The 19489-nt window shown below is 46.1% G+C and overlaps 1 protein-coding gene across 3 annotated transcripts; it reads left to right on the top strand.

Moving 5' to 3' along the window:
• Positions 1-354: 354 nt before the first annotated feature.
• VASH1 (vasohibin 1) lies at positions 355-16767 on the top strand. 3 transcript variants are annotated; one of them, XM_083441783.1, is made up of 8 exons: positions 355-1056; positions 1322-1716; positions 8076-8164; positions 8977-9033; positions 9846-9920; positions 10507-10888; positions 12404-12516; positions 13961-16767. In XM_083441783.1, the coding sequence occupies exons 2-8, from the start codon at positions 1450-1452 to the stop codon at positions 14031-14033; spliced, it is 1056 nt and encodes a 351-aa protein (XP_083297909.1). In that variant the 5' UTR covers positions 355-1056; positions 1322-1449; the 3' UTR covers positions 14034-16767. The 3 variants fall into 3 exon arrangements, with proteins under 3 accessions (XP_083297909.1, XP_083297908.1, XP_083297907.1); XM_083441782.1 differs by having other exon boundaries at positions 1356-1716; XM_083441781.1 differs by having other exon boundaries at positions 730-1056; positions 1353-1716.
• Positions 16768-19489: the final 2722 nt, after the last annotated feature.

Consider the following 19489-nt stretch of genomic DNA (forward strand, 5'->3'; position numbering starts at 1 on the left):
AATACCCGCCCCCATGCAGAAGCCTGTCCTCAATGCCAGCGAGCTCCGCCCTGGAGCAAGCGAAGTAAAACCTGAAGACAATTGCCTCTGAGCATGTACAGAGTGTCACTGTAACAACAGCCCGTTCCCAAAATCCGGGGCTAAGAATACGCAGCAGGGCGCGCGTCTTGCTTGCAGCTTTAGAAAGGGAAGGAAAGAAGGGGGCTTTGGGCTGAGAGACACCCCTCCCTCTCTCCTCTGCCGCTCGGGCTACAACCAAACTTGCAGCAGCCTGCCTGATTTGAGGCGGGGGGTGTCACTGTCCCTTTAACTAGCCGCGGCTGCCAGGAAGCAACGCATGCGCAGGGCGAATTTGGCTTCAGGGGTGGGTGGGATGGAGGGAGAGAGACCCAGCGGCGGCCGCCCCCCGGTGTCGCCCTCGGGCGCTTGAGCACAGCCAGCACCAGGCTGGTGCTTATCTATTTTTTGCGCGAGCGCTTGGGCCCGAGGCGCCGCCTGCAGGTTCCGCAGACCGCGGCCCTCGCGCGCCGGAGGAGCAGCCACAGCAGCATCTGCCCCGCCGGCTCCTCCTCCTCCTCCTCGTAGTCCAGCAGGCAAAGGGAGCCGCTGCCTCAGAGCGGGCGGGCGGGCCTTTGTCCCTCCGGCTCAGCCGCACACACGGCGCGCGCCCCTTCCCCGGCTTCTCTCCCGCGCGCGCCCGCCTCGCCCCGCAGCCGCGCTCTTGGCATTGTGACAGGAGCTGAGCTCACCTGCCTCGCAGCCGGCCGGCTTTGGGCTGCGCCTCAGAAGGACCCCGCGAGGGTGAGGAAGAGGAGGAGGAGGAGGAGAAGCACCACCCCGCCTCCTTCTCCCTCCCTCCCTCTCTTCCCTTCTGCAGCCGGCAGAAGAGCGGCTCCTCCGCTCGCCTGCGCCTGACTCCCGTTGCCGCCGCCGCCGCCGCCGCCTTTTGTTTGGCTTCTCTCAGCCGCCGGGCGGGCGGGCGGCGAGTCTCTCCGTTGGCTCCCTTGGGATGGTTTCGTGGACTTGCTGCTCTACCGGCTGGCGATGCCCTGCTAGGTGAGTGAGGAATTTCAAATTGAATAAGAATTAGGAACATTTTTTTTAAGTATGCATTTCTCCCACCCGCAAACCCCAACACCCAAATCCGCATCATTGCTGCGCCCCTGCATGTGAACGGAGGGCGATTTCGTGCAATCACTTCGGGGCTCCTCCGCCCTCCTGGTTGGCGGGCGGGCGGGCGAGTTCGGCCCTGGGCTCCCCTGGGCGCTGCGGGCTCCGGGCGTGAATGAGCCACACCCTCTTTGTCTCGTCTGTCTTCAAGGGCCTCGGCTCGCTAACTGCCATGTCTCCAGCAGCGGCCAGCTCGGGCCCCAGCAAGCGCCAGAGGCCCGGCGCTGCGGCGGCGCCCTAAGCGAGCGGGACGCCGAGCCGGTGGATGCGGCCGCCGGCATGTCGAGCGGCAGAGTGGACGGCGGGAGCGGTGCGGCCGCGCATCGGAGGTCCGAGGCCAGCGAAGGGGTGGCGCAGAGAGACGAGGAGCAGGAAGAAGATGCGGAGGAAGATCTCCGAGATGGAGGAGTCCCTTTCTTCGTCAACCGAGGCGGGCTGCCCGTCAACGAGGCCACCTGGGAGAGGATGTGGAAGCACGTGGCCAAGATCCACCCCGAGGGAGAAAGGGTGGCCCTGAGGATCCGGGGAGCCAGTGACCTGCCCAAGGTGAGAGGGAGCTGTTTTGTGCAGGACGAAGGCAGGTGTGAACTGAATCTCGGAGTTACAGGCCGGCGAATGAATGAAATGGGAAGATGGAGGGGGAGGGGGAATCTGGGATTGAAACCCGTCAATCTCAAGATTCTAGTTCATAGTGAGGAAGGAGGTGAACTGCAGAGTGAGCATGCAAACTGCTGGGTTCTGCCTTTGCATACCTGTGATGGTATCAACAGGTCTTTGATGTTTTTGTGTCGTCTGCATTAGCGACTTCTTGTTTGTTAATGGAGTCAGGATCTTCATAGCAGCACAAGGGAATGCAGAATTATTGGAACAATCTTTGGGAATGCTGCCTGTTTTGATGAGGAGTGTGCTCAGATTGGCTCCAGAAGTGCCCTTTGTGTGCATGAGTGATTGAGGTAACTCAAGTAGCCTCTGATAGCACTATCCGGCTTTTGAACAACTTTGTTAAAATATTAATGCTGAAAGCATATGAGGTTGGGACCTGTGCGGGGTAAAGTAACTGAATAACATGCACATCATCATCCAAGACTGTATAACTATGTGTTGAGAACTGACTTGCAAAAGGGCTACAGAATAGGCATACTGCAACTAGTTTGGGCTAGAAAAGGAACCGTTTTGAGGAAGAGACGGTATTAGGAAAAGTCTTGCCATAATTTTTATACTGGACGGATGAGGCTAGTATACTACTCTTGATGCCTACAGTATGATATGAAAAGGTCTCAAAGTCTCCCTTTGTCCTGCCACCAGGCACGCAACATTACAACAGTTTCATTTATTGAAAGAGGAGTGCAGAAAAGGCACTTCAGGCTCCCTGTTACACCATTTGATTCCACTGGAGACATTGTGGTTTTTAAAGGGCAACATATAGATACTACATTTTGTTAAAGGGCAACGTATAAAATAGAAAAGCTTCAAATCTGTTGACCTGCCACCATAAGACGTCAGATAATACGGCTTTTAGTGGGAAAAGTTTATAGCCATTGCAACATTAAGCCGATCAAAGCTTTGGGATTTTGATAAACTGTGGGGATTATTATTATTTTTAAATGCTGTGGAGGAAGCCAGCTCCTTTCCAGTTATACAAAGGAGAAAGAGTTATTGGTTGCTGTTTCCACCTGTGTTTTTAAAGGGCACAATCGCTTATTGGAGGCTATTTCTGCCCTTCCTTTTAAAGAATAAAATATTAGCGAAACCTATATGACTCTCCTAAGATTGAAGTATCAATATACTGATATATATTAGGGGGAGTGGGGCTAAAGCATGATCTCTGAGGTAGTCCAGGACACCGAATGGGTTGGGTATTTCTCAGACGAATCTCCATGAAAGTGTGGAGGAGTGGCTACACGAGTTAAGCCCCAAAACAACATACGGTGGTGCCTCGCAAGACGAAAAGAATCCGTTCCGTGAGTCTCTTCGTCTAGCGGAGCAAGCCCATTAGCGGATTAGCGCTTTTAGCGGTTTAGCGGCTATTAGCGGCTATTAAAGGCTTAAGGGATTAGCGGATTAGCTGCTAAAAGGCTATTAGCAGCTTAGTGCCTTAGAAAAAGGGGGTGAGGAGTGAAAAAAAACCCCCAGGAATTGCAAGACATTTTCGTCTTGCGAAGCAAGCCCATAGAGAAATTTGTCCTGCGAAGCACCTCCAAAACGGAAAACCCTTTCGTCTAGCGGGTTTTCCGTCTTGCGAGGCATTTGTCTTGCGGGGCACCACTGTAAAACCCTCCCCAAAAGGAGGTTGCCAGAGAAGGCGCTCTCAGCTTCCACACAAGAAATGCTTCAGAATGCATTGTAAAACATGCGACTACTTATAACCGTTCTAACCAAAAGGTGCTTACAAAACACCAAGAGAGCAGTATGTCAACTGTAGGATGGCAACGAAGTGTGTACACAGACCAGAAGATGCATCTGCAGAAGGCAAGGCAGCAAATGCACTTTACAGCTGTATGTGTGTACACACCCACAGACTAAGGATTGCTCTTACTTGCTGTGTGCTGAAGGTGTCTCTGAAATGAACCGACGTAGGAAACCACATTCCAGATCAGAGCAGCCATCTTATTATGTTGTGGCAAAAATGACTAGTAGCCGTCAGCATTTATCGTGGTCTGAGCTTGGTCAAGGTGCCTGAAGTGATCTAGACACTAAGTGCATAGGGAAGATTCAGGAAAAAGAGTTGCAAAAGAGCTGTAGGAGCCAACTTGTATCAACTTTTAATGGAGGCAGACAAAATGTGAATGCCACAAACCTTAACAGTCTCAGCCCTTAGTCCAGTGAGCTTGGGCGGTTGGGGTTTTTAATAGAATCCTGCAGTCCAAATCCTGAGGTGCAAAGAATGGATTCAGGGTGGACCAGATACCTCTAAGCACATGCTCAGCCCAGGAATTTGTGGCCAGAACCAGAATCTGGCACACAAGTTCTTTCACAAAAACATTCGCCCCACCTCAAGCATATCCCACCCCACCCAGAACATAATTGGAGGTAGGAGAGCTTTCTGGGTGTTCCTAGTGTTAGACAATTGGCAGTCAGAAGCTCTTACTGGAAATTGGGATGCTGATGAATTGCAACTGAAATAGAAACAGGAACAGAAATGGCCAAAGTTCACTTATTCACCCCATGTCCAAAGTAGAAATCAATCCAGTGAATACGATCAATATTCACTGCTGTGGTTTCTTTTAGTCCACAAACAATATGTATTGTGTTTCCTTTGCACTGAAATGAATGAGGCGTGATAACACAATGACAACATAACTAGAATAATTTATAATCTGTGTAAATTATGTAGCAGTTTTTGGCAGAAGGCAAACTGCAGTGGAATGGAAACAGTGCTGCGTGCGACTGATATGGGGCAGGATGAGAAGCAATGCCTTTGTACATCCCTAACTGCCAGTTGCCTGGAGAGCTACCCATACATCTTCAGCTATGTTCTCCACACCCTTGATCTAGGGAGATTCCTCAGTAGCATGTGACGGGATCCCTGTTGTGCACCAACAGCGGGGGAAAGTTTCCAGGGGTTTGCAACGGTAGCAAGCAGTTAAAGGTGCCAAAACCAGAAGGTTTGCCACATGGCTGCATTTTCAAGTAGCTTCCATGCTGAGGACTACATGCATGAGTGGGACCTTGGCTGCTGTTACCATGTATGGCAGATGATTAGCATGTTTGCCTCAGACCAAACATCTGTTAATAGTGAGTGCAAGCAGTATTAAGTGGAGTCCACTCTACTTCTCCATTTCAAGAGTGCTGGCTTTCCATCTGTCCTTGCTCTCCCCAGACTGCTGTCTCCCTTGGCTCACCCAACTCAGCCAGCTGGCATTGCAATGCACCAAATGCTGTCTTTCCTATGTCTTTCCTATTCTGTCTTTCCCTTCCTTATGCTCTTTAGTAAGGTTGGGTAGCTATCCATAATTTATTCATTATAAAAAAAATACACAGTTCTCTGGGTGATGTGTAGAAAGTTTTTGGACAAGTTTTTAAAGAAGAAGAAGAACAAAATAGATAAAATACCATCCAAATGCCACCATATCATCCATAATGAGCACAGAGAGCAAAATCTAATAACAGCCACAGCCACTTGTATCAAGTGGTCTTGATCTCAGAAAGCTAAAAACAGCCCAGCTGTAAAAGGCCAAAAAAAGTATAAATTGTTCAATGTAATTAATATTAAAATGTTAATTTAAAATGGGAGGGTGTTAAAAAGTTGTGGGAGAACAAAAAGTTGTGGTGTGCAGAAAGGCCAATTAAGTAGGTGCCATGGAGATGTTCCTTCGATGGGATGAAGTAGGGTCATGGCTGCATCCATGGAGTAACTCTGTGCTTGAGCTTGAAGGAACACTCGATTCAGGCCTCCATCAATTATGTTGAGGTTTAGAGAGGTCCATAAGGGGAGATTTGGGAATAATGGTTATAGAATATCCAGAAGGACTTGTTTATTATGAAAGAAGTGGACAAAAGTGCATCTCAGAGTTAGTACTTGGCTATATTATGTACCACCTAAGACCACATTAAAGGTACATGATACTTTATTATTGTATATTATTGCCAAATGTTTTCCCTAGATGCTTTGAGATTTAATGCTAGAACACACTAGACCTGCCAAATCTCCACAGTTCCAAAGCATCTCTGTGATATTTTTTCCTGCAGACTTCATATCTGGATGAGATCCAGTCCCAAGTTCTCAGAGTCAAACATGGGTGGCTGGCAAGTCTAGTAGTTCAATGCCAGGAATTCACACTTAGATTTATGGTTTTGTCTGTATTGCAAAATGCAATGTGAGTATTTTGTGTGGGAGCGGTTGCTGCAAACTAACAATGGTGTCCACTGTCCTGCCTCTGAGGAAATATATTGCAAATCTTCTACAATGTAGACTCTCCAGTAAAGCATTGTCTTTGTTGGGGCCCCTCTAAACCTTGACCACTTTAATGTTGCATTAGGTGCCCAGTTATCTCTGTTGGTATCCTACAGTGAATGCACACTGCCCGTCCACATGGAGACCATCTTATTACATGCAAACTTTTCTGCTTCTTTCAGATATTCCCCTGAATCTGATGAAACAATTCCTAATCCTGTTAAGTGGCTCAGGAATCAAACTTAAGAAGAGCAGGCTTTCAATCCTTGAAAAAAATCCAAAATGTCTAAGACCAAACAGCCATGCATTTAAAGGGGGAAGCGGAGGACATCGTGTGGACACCCCTACATTAAAGGGGAGAAAGGCAGGTGCAAATCCACATTTTTCTCTGATGTGGACAAGCACACTGTCTCTTCTTGGCTGTGTTGCTGACTTCACTGAGTAGCCATAAGCATGACACTCTGCTTTTCAAAGCTCTTCAGAAAGGGCTAGCAGCCACAGATTTATGTTTCCTTTTAGCAGTTGCTTGGATCAATTAAAGCTTTTGCTTGGACATATTTTGAGTGGAAAGCAGCAGGGCAGTGTCCCAACAAAGCATTAACACAGCTTATCAGTTAGCTCTGAGATAAAAGGGACAGATTACTGTCTCTCATTCTGCCCTCCCTCCCTTTCACTAAGTGAAGACTAGGATCCTGGATAAAGAGGAAACCTTAACCTAGTCTGGGCTCCAGGCCCAGGTTTGTGTAGAGTATACTGGGTTCCTCATCAGTTTAATTGCTTAAGTGAAGGACTAGTTATAGGTATTAGGAGATTCTTCTGCACTTTTAATTGGTTTCAGTTACACTGGGAATATTTCATATGTGCTCGAGGTAAAGCAGACGGGGAGAAGCAGCAACAGCAACTTCTGCTTCTTCCAGCAGAGGAGGAAGCAACCAAGAGTACTGTTTTTTAACATAGCTGCAATTTAGATAAGGCACAACTTCTGCATGGATTAGGTTGACTAGCAACTCTTCTAGTATTTGGAAGGTTGTGTGTGGAGGTTTGCTTGTTTTTAGGTTTTTGTGCCTCCACCATTCACTTGTTATCTGTAGCTTAGCTCCTTGGCTTAAGAAGTGTGTTGTTGATTTAAAAAAAGAAAAAACCCTGGAATCTCCCAGGCAGTTCTCTCCTGTACAGCTCTTACACCTTAAAAATGCCCAAGTGCCTGCACTGCATTTCTGGAAGCCCATCTAGCATTATGACTTTGCTTGGCAAATACATTTCAGCTCTCCGTTTTCTCTTTCTCGGGTGCACACCCTTTCTGGAGAAACTAATAACTGCTAAATGTTGCACCCACCTGAAGTCATAGACCTTTAATGGCTCTGCCTAAGGGCTGGTCTCTGTGTGTTTAGCATGCTTAGATTTTAGACCACGGATCATCATCTTGAATAGTAATGAGCGCTACAGCACTAGGAGTGGCTGTGGGTGCTCTAATTCCTACCCCTCATTTTAATCACCTTCTGCTAAGAGTGACTGCGTGATACTGCTAGCTGGGACTCCTGCACTGTTGTTCCCTAAGAGATGTGAAATGTGTTCCTCATTCACAGGAATAACCTGTCCATTTCACCTGCATCTACTTGCTGCTACTACTTATCATTGTTAATGCTGGCATAACGCTCCTTAAGTCTGTGATGCACATTTTTTATTTCAGCTGCAACTGCTTTCCAAATCACTTTGTGGTATCCTCCCAGCTCATCCTGCATATCACAGCTCTTTCCTTTTTTGAGAATTTCTTGAAATAATCAGACTTGTCTTTTAGCTTATCTGAAAATGGAATAATTCTCTCTTGCTTTCTTGCTCTGCATTACTAACCTCAGGTGACCGGTAATAAAAATGAGCTATTCCGTGTGGTTCTGTGGAACGATGATTCAATGTGCCTTCGGTGCTGTGTCTGGGTGTGGGCTGTGTCTGTAAGTTGATGTCTGTTTGGTGATCTCATACCTTGCCTCCACCCTCACCCTCTTATGCACAGATTCCCATACCAAGTGTGCCTACGCTCCAGCCGTCCACTCTTATCCCTGAGCGCCTGGAAGCTGTACAGCGTTATATCAGGGAGCTTCAGTATCCTTTTAACCTCTGCCACATTGCCAAGGAATGAAAAGGGAAGCTGGGCAAGTTCCCTGCTTTGACCACAAAAGAGAATTTCTGCCTGCTTGGCACTTTAGACCAACTGGGGAAAGAAGCCCAGTCCCCTCCCAAAGGAAACTGCTGTTTGTTACAGCCTGTGGTTTTGCCATCTAAAACTAGCTTCCTTTTGTTTGTTCCCTTGGCATCTCAGCATCCTCTGTGTAAGCAAGATGAAGTTAATCCATTGCAGGCTTCTGGTGTGAGAAATGCATTTTACTTGATGCCCATTGTGCAATCCAAAAGGAGGAACTCTGCATTTAATTCTTTGAGGAAGGTCAGAGACAGGAGATAATGTGCTGCTCTCCTCTGCCTAGCTTTGGTAAGGAAGAGGGATTTAACATGTTGCTGAAGGCTCTTGGCTATGCTAAAAGCCAACTGTGTAGGTGCCCATGACTGCAACTGGCACCAGTGGGAGCTTTTCTGTGGCTGCATGGCCAGAGAGGGGATAGAATTTCATCAGTATTGTGGCCAGAGGGAGAAGGGTTAAACTTCTCCATGCACAACTGCAGCCCTGATGAAAATTGGGAGCTATGGACTTGCTATTAAATCATAAAAGCAACAGCCTTGGCATGGCTTCTAATTACGCATTTAGCAGCACATCTAGTTTGTCCCAGAGCACCCAATTTCTCTTTTTGTTGTTTTTGTGCTGTTGATGCTTTGCTAGCTAGGAGTTTTGTGATTGTAGCAACTTTCCCCCCTTCAGTCACCTCTTCCAATCTGTGTGGCCCTTAATTCCTTGTTCCCAGGTACAATCACACTGGGACACAGTTCTTTGAAATCAAGAAAAGCAGGCCTTTGACTGGGTAAGTACTATCACTCTGAAGTCATCCCTGTTGGATCTTACCTTCTCTGAAGACTCTACTGAGGCTGGCCAAAAGGCCCAGGTTGAGCTCTTTGTTGGCTGATGTCTCAATGACTTGCCTCCCAGGGGAGGCACAGCACAAAAACTGAACTCTTTAAGTTGGATGCAGCTGCTTAGAGTTTTGACTTCTTGCCCAAAGTACAGTACAAGAGCACAGTACTCTTCCAGATGCTGAGGTCCTGGAAAGTATGCATAATAGTCTGTAAAAGAGCAAGGTTCTGTCTTTATTTTCTGGATTTATAAGCCTTACACAGTCCATATACTTCCTGCTTCAGTATCCCTGAACTCCATGCAGCATAGTATCTCAGAACCTCTGTCATTATTGATGTCTTGCTTATATAAAGACATTCAACTCATTTCACAAACACTGGAGCTGCACATTCCTGATTACACGTGGCTTTTTGCAGACCTCCGTTCCACCTTGCACTTGTTCCTCCTACCTTAGGACATCGAATAACAGAAGAGAAACACCGTGAGTTTGATCAAAATAGAAATTAATCCAAATATATGTTCAGGATGCAGTCTGGCTTCGAAGATGAATTGTCACTGAATTATTGAAGGGAAACCGTGTGTCAACAGCGAGGGAGAGGGTTGCGGTGAGGAACTGAGTCTGAATCAAGCAAAGGGTTTTTTCCCTCTGTCCTTGTGCTACCAGACCATTGTGTTCTCTCCCAGACCATTCTCTCTACCTACGTTCTGCTTGACACTAGCTCCCCCCCCCCCTAATTCTCTTGCTCCTGTCTTGTTCCATAGGCTGATGGATCTGGCCAAAGAAATGACAAAAGAGGCTCTGCCAATCAAGTGTCTGGAAGCTGTGATCCTGGGAATGTATCCTTTTCTCTCAGGGGAGTGTGTGCATATCAGTTCAAGCACAGTAATTTCAACAGGAGGGCTTTAATACTGTAGCATTTGAAGCCCACCATGTCATGTCCTGTCAAACCAGCTAGCAAAATACATCTGGTATTACCAAGCATTCCATTTAGGGGAACAAATTCTTGCCATAAAAAAAAAAAAAAAAATCAGGAGGTGTCAAAAGGCCAACATCAAGGAAGGGCATGGTGAGTTTCCTCAGGCAGGGAGTTCTCTTGTGTCTCAACCAAGAAGAACAAAATGAGCTTTGTACCAAATAGTCTTTTTGGTCCACTGATGCTTCAGGACTATGCCCAAGTGCATGACTGCATGTAGATATCACTTAGGGGAGAAGGTCCCTCCAAAGCAGACAGGTCTGTTCAACTTGTATCTTCAGGTGAGATCAATGGGGTTTGCTATCTAGATCTACCTATCTGCATAGTCCTAAGAGTTGGACATAATCAACCAAGGTGACTAAGATATTGTTGGAGATGTGGGGAAGGGCCCTTACTATATCCTTCTTTCTGTTGTACCACCTGTTTCCTGAATGCTTCACCATTCACAGTTACCTCACCAACAACATGCCAACCCTGGAGCGTTTCCCCATCAGCTTCAAAACCTACTTCTCAGGGAACTACTTCCGCCATATTGTGCTGGGAGTGAACTTTGGGGGCCGCTACGGTGCCCTGGGCATTAGTCGGCGTGAGGATCTCATGTACAAAGCGCCCACCTTCCGCACACTGAGCGAACTGATCTTTGATTATGAGGAGGCCTACCGGCGCTGTTGGCACACCCTAAAAAAGGTGAAGCTTGGCCAATGTGTGTCCCATGACCCACATAGTGTGGAGCAGATAGAGTGGAAGCACTCCATCTTGGATGTGGAGAAGCTGGGCCGTGAGGACTTCCGCAAGGAACTTGAGAGGCATTCCCGTGACATGAGGCTGAAGGTGAGAGGGTGGGAGATGCTCTTAGCTTGCGAGTGGTTTATTAATGCTGAGTTCTGTTTGCTGGGGTCAAGCCTTGAAGCCAAAAGCCCTCGGTTGAGTTTGTCTAGTTCAGGGGTAGCCAACATGGTTCCCTCCAGAGGTTGTTGGACAATTACTATCATGACCATTATAATCATTATTCATTAAATTCGTATACTGCTCTTCATCCGTAGATCTCAGGGGTGGTTCACAGCACAAAAATACAAGGTAAAAACGCAAAATGCATAATAAGAAAAAGAACAAACCAATAACCTCCTCTCCCCTCCCTACAACAGCTCCAACTATTGGCCATGCTGACGAGGTCTGATGGGATTTGTGGAGGACGCCGTGTTTGCTGTCCTTGAATCCTCTTACTTGGATTGCCTGTTAATGAATTTTATATGCCATGCTTTAGGGCAAAGTCTTTAAGAGTCTCTTGAGTGCTAGGCAGAAGTGGGCTAAGGAATGGAAAGGAGAGGAGAATTGTTTGCTTCTCCATTGATCCAGGTCTCAGATCTGTCTGTTTACTCCATTTTTATATTGTGTTTTTATTAACAAACTGATAGCCGCAGTATCTCGTTTATTCTGTAGATGTACCTAGGATTCCATCAGGCTGCAGCAGACAGAACCAGGGCTATTCTCTCAGCTCTGCTGAGAGAGCAGCTTGCTTTGGTTCCTCCTCTCCCTGAACTGTTTTATATTCCAGTTGGTCATTGCACAATAACTACTATATTTCTGTAAGAATTAGTGTATAATTTGCTTTCCCGCCCCCCCTTCCTATCTCCTTTTTGTTTTAGATTGTAAGCATCTGGGCAGAGACCAGTTTTACTGATCATACCTAAGCAACTCTGGGAGATTTTCTAGTGGAACAGCAAAATGCTTTAAATTCATAAGGTGTTGATGTGAGATGATTCAAGGCAGCTCACACTGTAGTAAAATGCATGCAGAACCACCAAGAGTTGGCACAGTAAAATGGCCAAGAATATGAGCTGGGCCATCCCTGATTAAAATCTCACTCCGCCATGCTCTGCAGCCATTCGGAAGCTGCGGAAGTCCCATCGGATGTTCGGCTTCCAAAAATAGTTCACAAACCAGAACAGTCACTTCCGGTTTTGCGGCATTCGGGAGCCGAAACATTTGAGACCTAAGCTGTTTGAAAACCAAGGTATGAATGTAAAACCAAGGCTCTCTCCATCCTGGTGCATTCCTTTTTTGGCCTATATCTCCAATCAGGCCCAGCCAGCGTGACCAATGGTCCTAGATGGTGAGAGTTGTAGTCCCAAACATCTGGAGATTTGCAAGTTGAAGAAGGTTGATTAATGCAACATATTGGTTATGTGCTTTGAACATTTCAGAAGGAGCTATGCATAGATGCTTAGTGTTAGCATTCTCCGCCGTAACCTCCCTCTCCTTGCTCTTGTCGGATGTGAATTTACATGGCTGCTGTGGGAAGAACCTAATGGCTTCAACTGCTCATTGCCACTTTCTTCCTCCTAGATCAGCAAAGGAACAGGGCCACCATCGCCCACCAAGGATAGGAAGAAGGATGTGTCATCCCCACAGCGAAGTCAATCCAGTCCACATCGTCGCAACAGCCGGACAGAACGGCGGTGAGCACAAAGGATGTCGATTCTATGTAGATGACCAATCCGGATGTGGGACTTTTGTCCCCATCTCTCTCCTCATTTATTCTTATTCATTTCACTTACGAATCACTTCCCCTGAGACCTTCCACAGCAATTTGCAATATAATAAAAATGTATTTGAAACAGTTGTCTATATAAAAACAGTTACAGCAATTGCATATAGAAAAATGATTTATATGAAACAGCAATAGCATATACAGTGGTACCTCAGGTTAAGTACTTAATTCGTTCCAGAGGTCCGTTCTTAACCTGAAACTGTTCTTAACCTGAAGCAACACTTTAGCTAATAGGGCCTCCCACTGCTGCTGCGCCGCTGGAGCACAATTTCTGTTCTCATCCTGAAGCAAAATTCTTAACCCGAGGTACTATTTCTGGGTTAGCGGAGTCTGTAACCTGAAGCATATGTAACCTGAGGTACCACTGTACATACCATTAATTAAAATCCAATAGCTGTAACAACTTATTGTAGTTTAAGCATGCAAACACATCTGCAGTACACACTTTTTGAAACTTATAGCTGGTTGTGAGCTGAGGCACATGTCACAAAAATTTACTTGCATCTTTTGGGTGCATACAGCCTCTGATCGCTACTTCAGCAACACCTCGCTTTCCATCTGTTTGGATGTTGTGATGTTGATCATAGCACCCACTAGCAACTTTGTTACATTTATTTCTTTGCCATCTTTGAACTTTTAAGTGCAGCTCCTGAGTGGAGCCCTCAGTCCTACAGAGCAATTCTGCAGATATTTATTTAGGCATAAGCCCAACTATGTTCAGCAGAGGTGTGGGGAATCTTTGGTCCTCCAGATGTTGCTGAACTACAGTTCCCATCATCCCTGGCTATTGGCCATGCTTGCTGATGCTGATGGGAGTTGTAGTCCAGCAACATCTGCCAGGTCAAAGGATCCCCACTTCTTCCCTAGCAAGGATGTGTTAGGATGGCAGCTTCAGTGTTGCACAGGTTTGGGGCAGACATCTGTACCTGCTTCTAAGTCAAGAAGGTCTTGTCTCCTTGATATTCATAGCAGAAAATAAATCCATGCCATCTGCAACCTCACCCACTCCCCTCTGGCTTGGCCAGATCACCGTGGGGAAGCTTAGCAAGAAGCTGGCACTACTTCCAGCCTTCCCCAAAGCTGCCATCATCTCTCCCGAGGTCCCCCGAGGGTAAAGCAGATGGATAGTTGGGGACTGAAAATGTGGCTGGCCAAGCCAAGACTTGGACCTCTGCCTGAACTTACTCTTTGAACATTCAGCATGTCCAGTTGGCTGAAAATCCCTCCCATCACTGTAGTATCTAGGTGGGGCATTGAGAGGTGTGTCTTCAACCCTCTCTCTAACAGTTGGAAAAGGTTCTGCACAACGATACTCCATTTCACTTTCCCCCTTTCTCTCTCCTACCCTTTAGACCATCTGGAGAGAAGAAGCCTACAGAGCCCAAAGCTATGCCAGATCTCAACGGTTACCAAATCAGAGTATAAAGAAGTCTTCTCACCATTCAAGGATTGCTTTCTGGACACTTGTTTGGACCGAGTCTGCCCACAAGGGGCGCAATGTGTGGGGAAAGGGGCACAGGGGGCATGAAGTTCTGGCTTCCTCCGAGGTATTTCTTGCAATGCTGACCCCCCAGAGCACTATTCTGTGGGGTACGGGGCGTTCTGGGAGTTCGCTTCTCTGACTTTTAAAGGGGTGATTTCCTCCCCCTTTATATATATATTTTGTAATCCAGCAGCTAAACAAACTGCACAAGCAGTGGACTCTGCCAGACAGTGTTGCGGTGTTGTACAGTATTGGTAAGAAAAGTCGTCCTTTTTGCTGAGTTGATGGGGAGACACTTGTGTTCCGCCAGCCCAACGGGAACTGAACTTCTTTTAACCCCTTTAGAGGGGCATTTTTTCCACCCTTATTTCTGAAAGAATCAATCTGGTATTAGGCCTCGGAGAAGGAGAAGTAGGGTCTGGAATCAAAAAGCTGAATCCTGTGGAAGAATTTTTGAATTTGTACCTTCGGAAAATTTTAATATTTTTATCGAGTTGGAGCCAGGAGAAAGCAAGCACTGTCTTTGCATATGCCCTGAAACCACCATCTTGTACTTCTGTTTCAAATGATGGAGTGCCTTGTATGATGAGAACAGCGCTCTCCTGCAGTTCATGCAGCAAGGTGAAGCCGGCCGCTTTGATGTCCCAGGAAGTGAGCCTTCATAGCGGGCAGCTCAGGAGACATTTCTTGCATGCAGAAGCCAAATGAAGGATAGTAGCATCTTAACTGGCCTAACCGTGGCCCTCGGCCATTGTGATGCATTCAAGAGATTGGTTGGAGACCAGTTTTCCATCTCTTTACTTTCTGGTGCTATTCTGGGGTCTCGAGTGCATTGGCAAAGCATCATAGCCTTTCAAAGTGGGAGTGTGATGTGGATGCAAAGAGCATATCCATATGACTTGACTCCATGAGTATTTCTCCCTTTTAAAGAAAAAAGGATGTGTTGCGCTCCCTCTCTTTTAGCAACACAACCCTTGCTCGTTCTCTTTATCAAGGTGTTGATTTGTCGTTGTCATTTAAAGATCACACACTGATTATTCTTAAGGTATACCCATAGCCTTTTTTTTAAATGCAGATAGTAACATATAACTGGGGTACCAGCCACATCACATCCTGTGGATCTATCACTGTTTGTGCCCTCTTTTCTGGTCCGTCTGTGTGCCCACCACCTCTGCCAATCATATTCTAGATAATGAAAAGTGTGGGGTTTTCTATGTCTGTCCTTGACTGAAGCCCTGTGTTGCCCTTCTGTCTGCCATATGTTTTTAGCGGAAAATTTGTGCCAGTGCACCTGTATATCCTTTAAAAAAACTTAAGCCACCTTGTTAATTAAATGTGGTAGCACGTCTCAGTGCTCCATCCATGTCCCTTTCTCAAAAAACATGGATGGATAGGTGGGCTGGTGGCTGTGGGTGCAGTCGGGACAATTTAAGCACTTATTTTAAAGGGGGGGGGAATCTCTGCATCTGGAATGGTCATTGCAGATAGTGTGTATGCAGAAGACATGCCCTGGGATGATAAAGGATGATAAACTGAAATGTGGGGAGGACTAGTATGGCCACAACCTTAAAAGGAGCCTGTTCTGCAAACAGGGCTGAGATGTCCCTCCCAGGCAGCAAGTGAATCTGAGATGCTGCTGCGACAAATGATACTCGCTCGTCACTCATCCCTGTTGATTAGCTTATGGCCTCCTTGGGCTCAATTGGCTTTCAGAGCAGTGTGAACTCGGCAGTAGCTGAGAGAGGGGACAGTGCACAAAAGGGCTCATGTATTATGTAAGGGACGCAGCTTAAAGCAGTGAAGGGAAACCTGATGCCCTCCAGATGGTCTTCTGACTCCCTATATTCCTAGCCAGCATGGTCAATGGCCAGGGATAATGGGAGTTGCAGCCCAGTAACATCTGGAGGGTTGCAAATTCCCCATCCCTGCTTCAAGAGTGCAAAGCACTTGCTCCACAGTATCATGTTTCCTAGTTCTCTTGTTCCATAGGATCTGTTCTGGCTGTGGATTTTCCATCATCTTTTCCAGGAAGTCTGATTGCCTTTTACCACTCTCCCACCCCCCAACAGACAGTATTTTCCAGGTTTTTACTTAAAGAAAAACAACAAGTCTTTTTGCTTAACTGCCTTTCTGTAGCAGGATTGAGCTGGTCTTCCTCTTGACTAGTGAGCTGCTGCAAAGTAATTAAACATTTCAGAAGATGGTGTGCTGTGGGTGTCTCTAGCTATAGGGCCAGGGAGTGTTGTCTGTGATCAGTATTTTATTTGTGAGTTGTGGACGGAGGAAGAGGCAATAAGGTGTGGGGCTGTAGGGCCCAAAGAGGAGGTGAGATCTACAGTATGTTAACATAATTGGGGTGTGGGGGTGTGGGAGTTCACACATGGAATATTTAACATGTCTTACTACAATACAGAATGTGTACAGACACTTATGAGCCAAATGCAAACATATCATGTTAGAAAATGTTCACAGATTTTTAAAAAAATAACACCTTTGGAGCATTGTTTAAGGAACCATCCAACATGCTTGTTGCCTGTCGCCTTTTGTGTCTCTACAATTAAGAAGAAAAAGGTTTTAAATATGACTGGATCATATTTATATTTAAAGATGGATGTTCTTTTTGTAGTTCACATCAAGCCTAATTTTAGGTAATAAATAGTGAAATTCTACTGAAAACGAAGCCTGTATTAATCCATTAGCAATTGCCTGTGTTGAAATGTCTGAAACATATTATTCCTCTTTAGAATAGTGGGTCCTCTCATCAAACTCCTCCAACTATCCCTTGTTTTTTTCTCTTTCCTAGCTTGTTAACTGCCAAGTTTATCTGCAAAAGAAATGCATCATGAAAGGGGGATGGGAGGGATCACATTCATTACTGGGGCCATGAACCTTTGGTGGCTGAGAGATGAGCCTTAATGTTTAGTCATCCTCCAGAGCTGGAGAAGTTGAGCCAAGTTTCAAGATTAGATGCAAAGGAGGTTGGAATCCATCATGTGGTCCTTGAGGTGAACTGATGGTGATATCTCTGCAGGAAGACCCTTATAAAGAAGCAGTCTAAGTTTGGTGGGTTGCATTGTTCGTGAAACTTGCAACTAATGAGAAAGTAAACATTACACACAATTGGAACAAGTGTTCTTTTGCAAAGCCATGTAGCAGTCTCTGCCTGTTTTTGTTTTTGTTTTCTTAAAAATAAAAGACTGGCTGTAAACAGAGAGAATGCTTTAGTTGGCAAGCTGGGACAGACTCTGAGGAAAGCTGCAACCAGCAATTCAGCTGTGGGAGAGGTGAGAACTGGGTATATTTGCAACAAAAAGGCACAAGGGGGAAACAGTTTTAGTGATCTTGAGAGGAAGAAGCTGTTTGCTGTCTCTGCTGAGCTTTATAATTACAGCAAAGTGGGCTGTGACAGAAGGTTAGGAAAGAACTCATCAGTTGTCACCAAACTCATGGGTGTGAGTGTTTTCAACCACTGGTCCCAAAGAAGGATGACAAAAAATGCCAGAATGACCAGTTCTAGTGTTTTATTAAAAGAATGGTATTGACTTACAGCAGTTGAGCCTGCCAGGTCTCCCTGCCTTTACAGATGTTGGATGGACATCGCAGCAAGGAGATGTCTTCCCCACACCCAAGCAAACATTCATGCCTTCTTTCTACACAGAGCAGCATATGTCACTCTGGCCAGGACTTCCCATCACTCCACCTGCCCAGATGAGAGCATAGGTGGCAAATGCCCAAGTCTTACAGATAGTTCCACTTTCTGGGCTCAGAGCCCACCACCCCAAGCTCACAGATAAGGGTAGCATCAAAGTGAGTCAATTAGCCTATATCAAAGCATGTGATTATAAATATATATGAGCTCAGGGTTACAACAACTACCAATTAATTGTGGGGTTACCTTGCTCCCCAGTTCAGGGGAACAACAGGTTGACTTAAAGCAGTTCTGATTAAACTCTCTACCTGGAGGAAACACAAGGCATTTGTTGGAGAACCTCTGCGTGTTGCAGACACCCTGGAGCAGGTCTGGAACCAGTTTGTACAACTGAGAAGCTGCTGTTCCCCTTGATGAACAGAGCCTGTGCCCCCAAACAAGCACCACCAAGCTGCCTATTGCAGAATATGATGCATAGTGGAAGGAAAGCTTGTTTGCTATTTCTGATTTCTACACTGGGGAACCTTTGCCTAACCTTTGGATTCCTGGCATCACTGCATCAAAAACAACTGCCTTTGAAGGATGGCCAGTAAACAAATCACTGCATATCTCTTGCAACACAAACCTATGTGTCTACACTTGTCTTCTGCTTGTGGAATGCTCTCCCAAGGAAGGCCCTTATTACATATCTTTAGGCACCAGGCAAAAAAAGTTAATATTCCCCAGGCCTTTGGATAATTCTAACCGATGGCCTTTTAAACTATGGAGGGGGTATTGTTTGTTTGTTACAATGGTAATTTTGAGTTTTTATATTATAAACTACCCTGTGATCCTCGGATGAAGGGCGGTATAGGTAATTAATTAATTAATACTAAATAATACACTTGCCTACTCTAAGATGTATGAAATGCACTTTGATTTAGTGCCTCGTTAATTGACTGCTGTTCCCGCCCTTTTAACAGGCCAGAAAGTCATCTCTGTGGCTCCTTGGGGAATCCTAAAACGAAGCATGATGTCAGTAGCAGATGTCCTGCATCTCACCAAACCCCTCTTCCCACTTGACATGGTGTGCTGACCACCTGCTTCAGACAACTGTGACTCCCTGTAAGCTGAGCAGAGCCTGGTGCGTCAGAAATAAGATGATGCTCAAGGCACCTTGGGGGTTTGCTTTGACACAATCAGTATGACTTACCCGGTTTTAGCAGCTAGGTTTTGTTTTCAGAGCTGTTGTCATAACAGCGCATAACTGAAGCAGATGGTTTGCTTTCTTCCGTGACTATTGTGTGTGCTCGGTATGGAAAACTAACACCATTTGTTGGATCTTAAGCAGATAACACAGACCCTCCTTAGGTCTGGCCTCTCAGTTCTGGTATTTCTTCCCAAAGTTCTTTTCTCCACCATTTGCACCGTGTAAGGGAACGGAAACAGCATAAATCTCTCCCATCTCATACATTTAAAGCACATAGCTTCCCTGCAGAATCCTGGCAATTTTTGCTTAAGCCTTATGGAGCCACGCTTCCCAGCCCCCTTTACAAACTCTGTGGCGGAAGCTATGTGCTTTAAATATAAGCTGTGGATGTGGCCTTGCAGGCAGTGATGGCCACCTACACAGATGACTTTAAGAGAGGAATGGACAAAATCATGGGAGGATAAGGCTATCCATGATGGCTATGCCAACAGAGGCAGTATCCTAGAAATTGCAGGAGAGCATACTCTTGTGCACAAAAGCTGTCTGCAGGTTTCCCACAG

The sequence above is a fragment of the Podarcis tiliguerta genome (assembly GCF_965153285.1).
Source record: "Podarcis tiliguerta genome assembly, chromosome: 1".
NCBI lineage: Eukaryota > Metazoa > Chordata > Lepidosauria > Squamata > Lacertidae > Podarcis > Podarcis tiliguerta.

Coding starts and splice junctions, on each gene's coding strand:
- VASH1 (XM_083441781.1), top strand. CDS start 1,010: ATGGTTTCGTGGACTTGCTGCTCTACCGGCTGGCGATGCCCTGCTAG. Junction 8,165..8,976: donor CGTTATATCAGGGAGCTTCA/GTATCCTTTTAA, acceptor CCTTGTTCCCAG/GTACAATCACACTGGGACAC. Junction 12,517..13,960: donor AACAGCCGGACAGAACGGCG/GTGAGCACAAAG, acceptor CCTACCCTTTAG/ACCATCTGGAGAGAAGAAGC.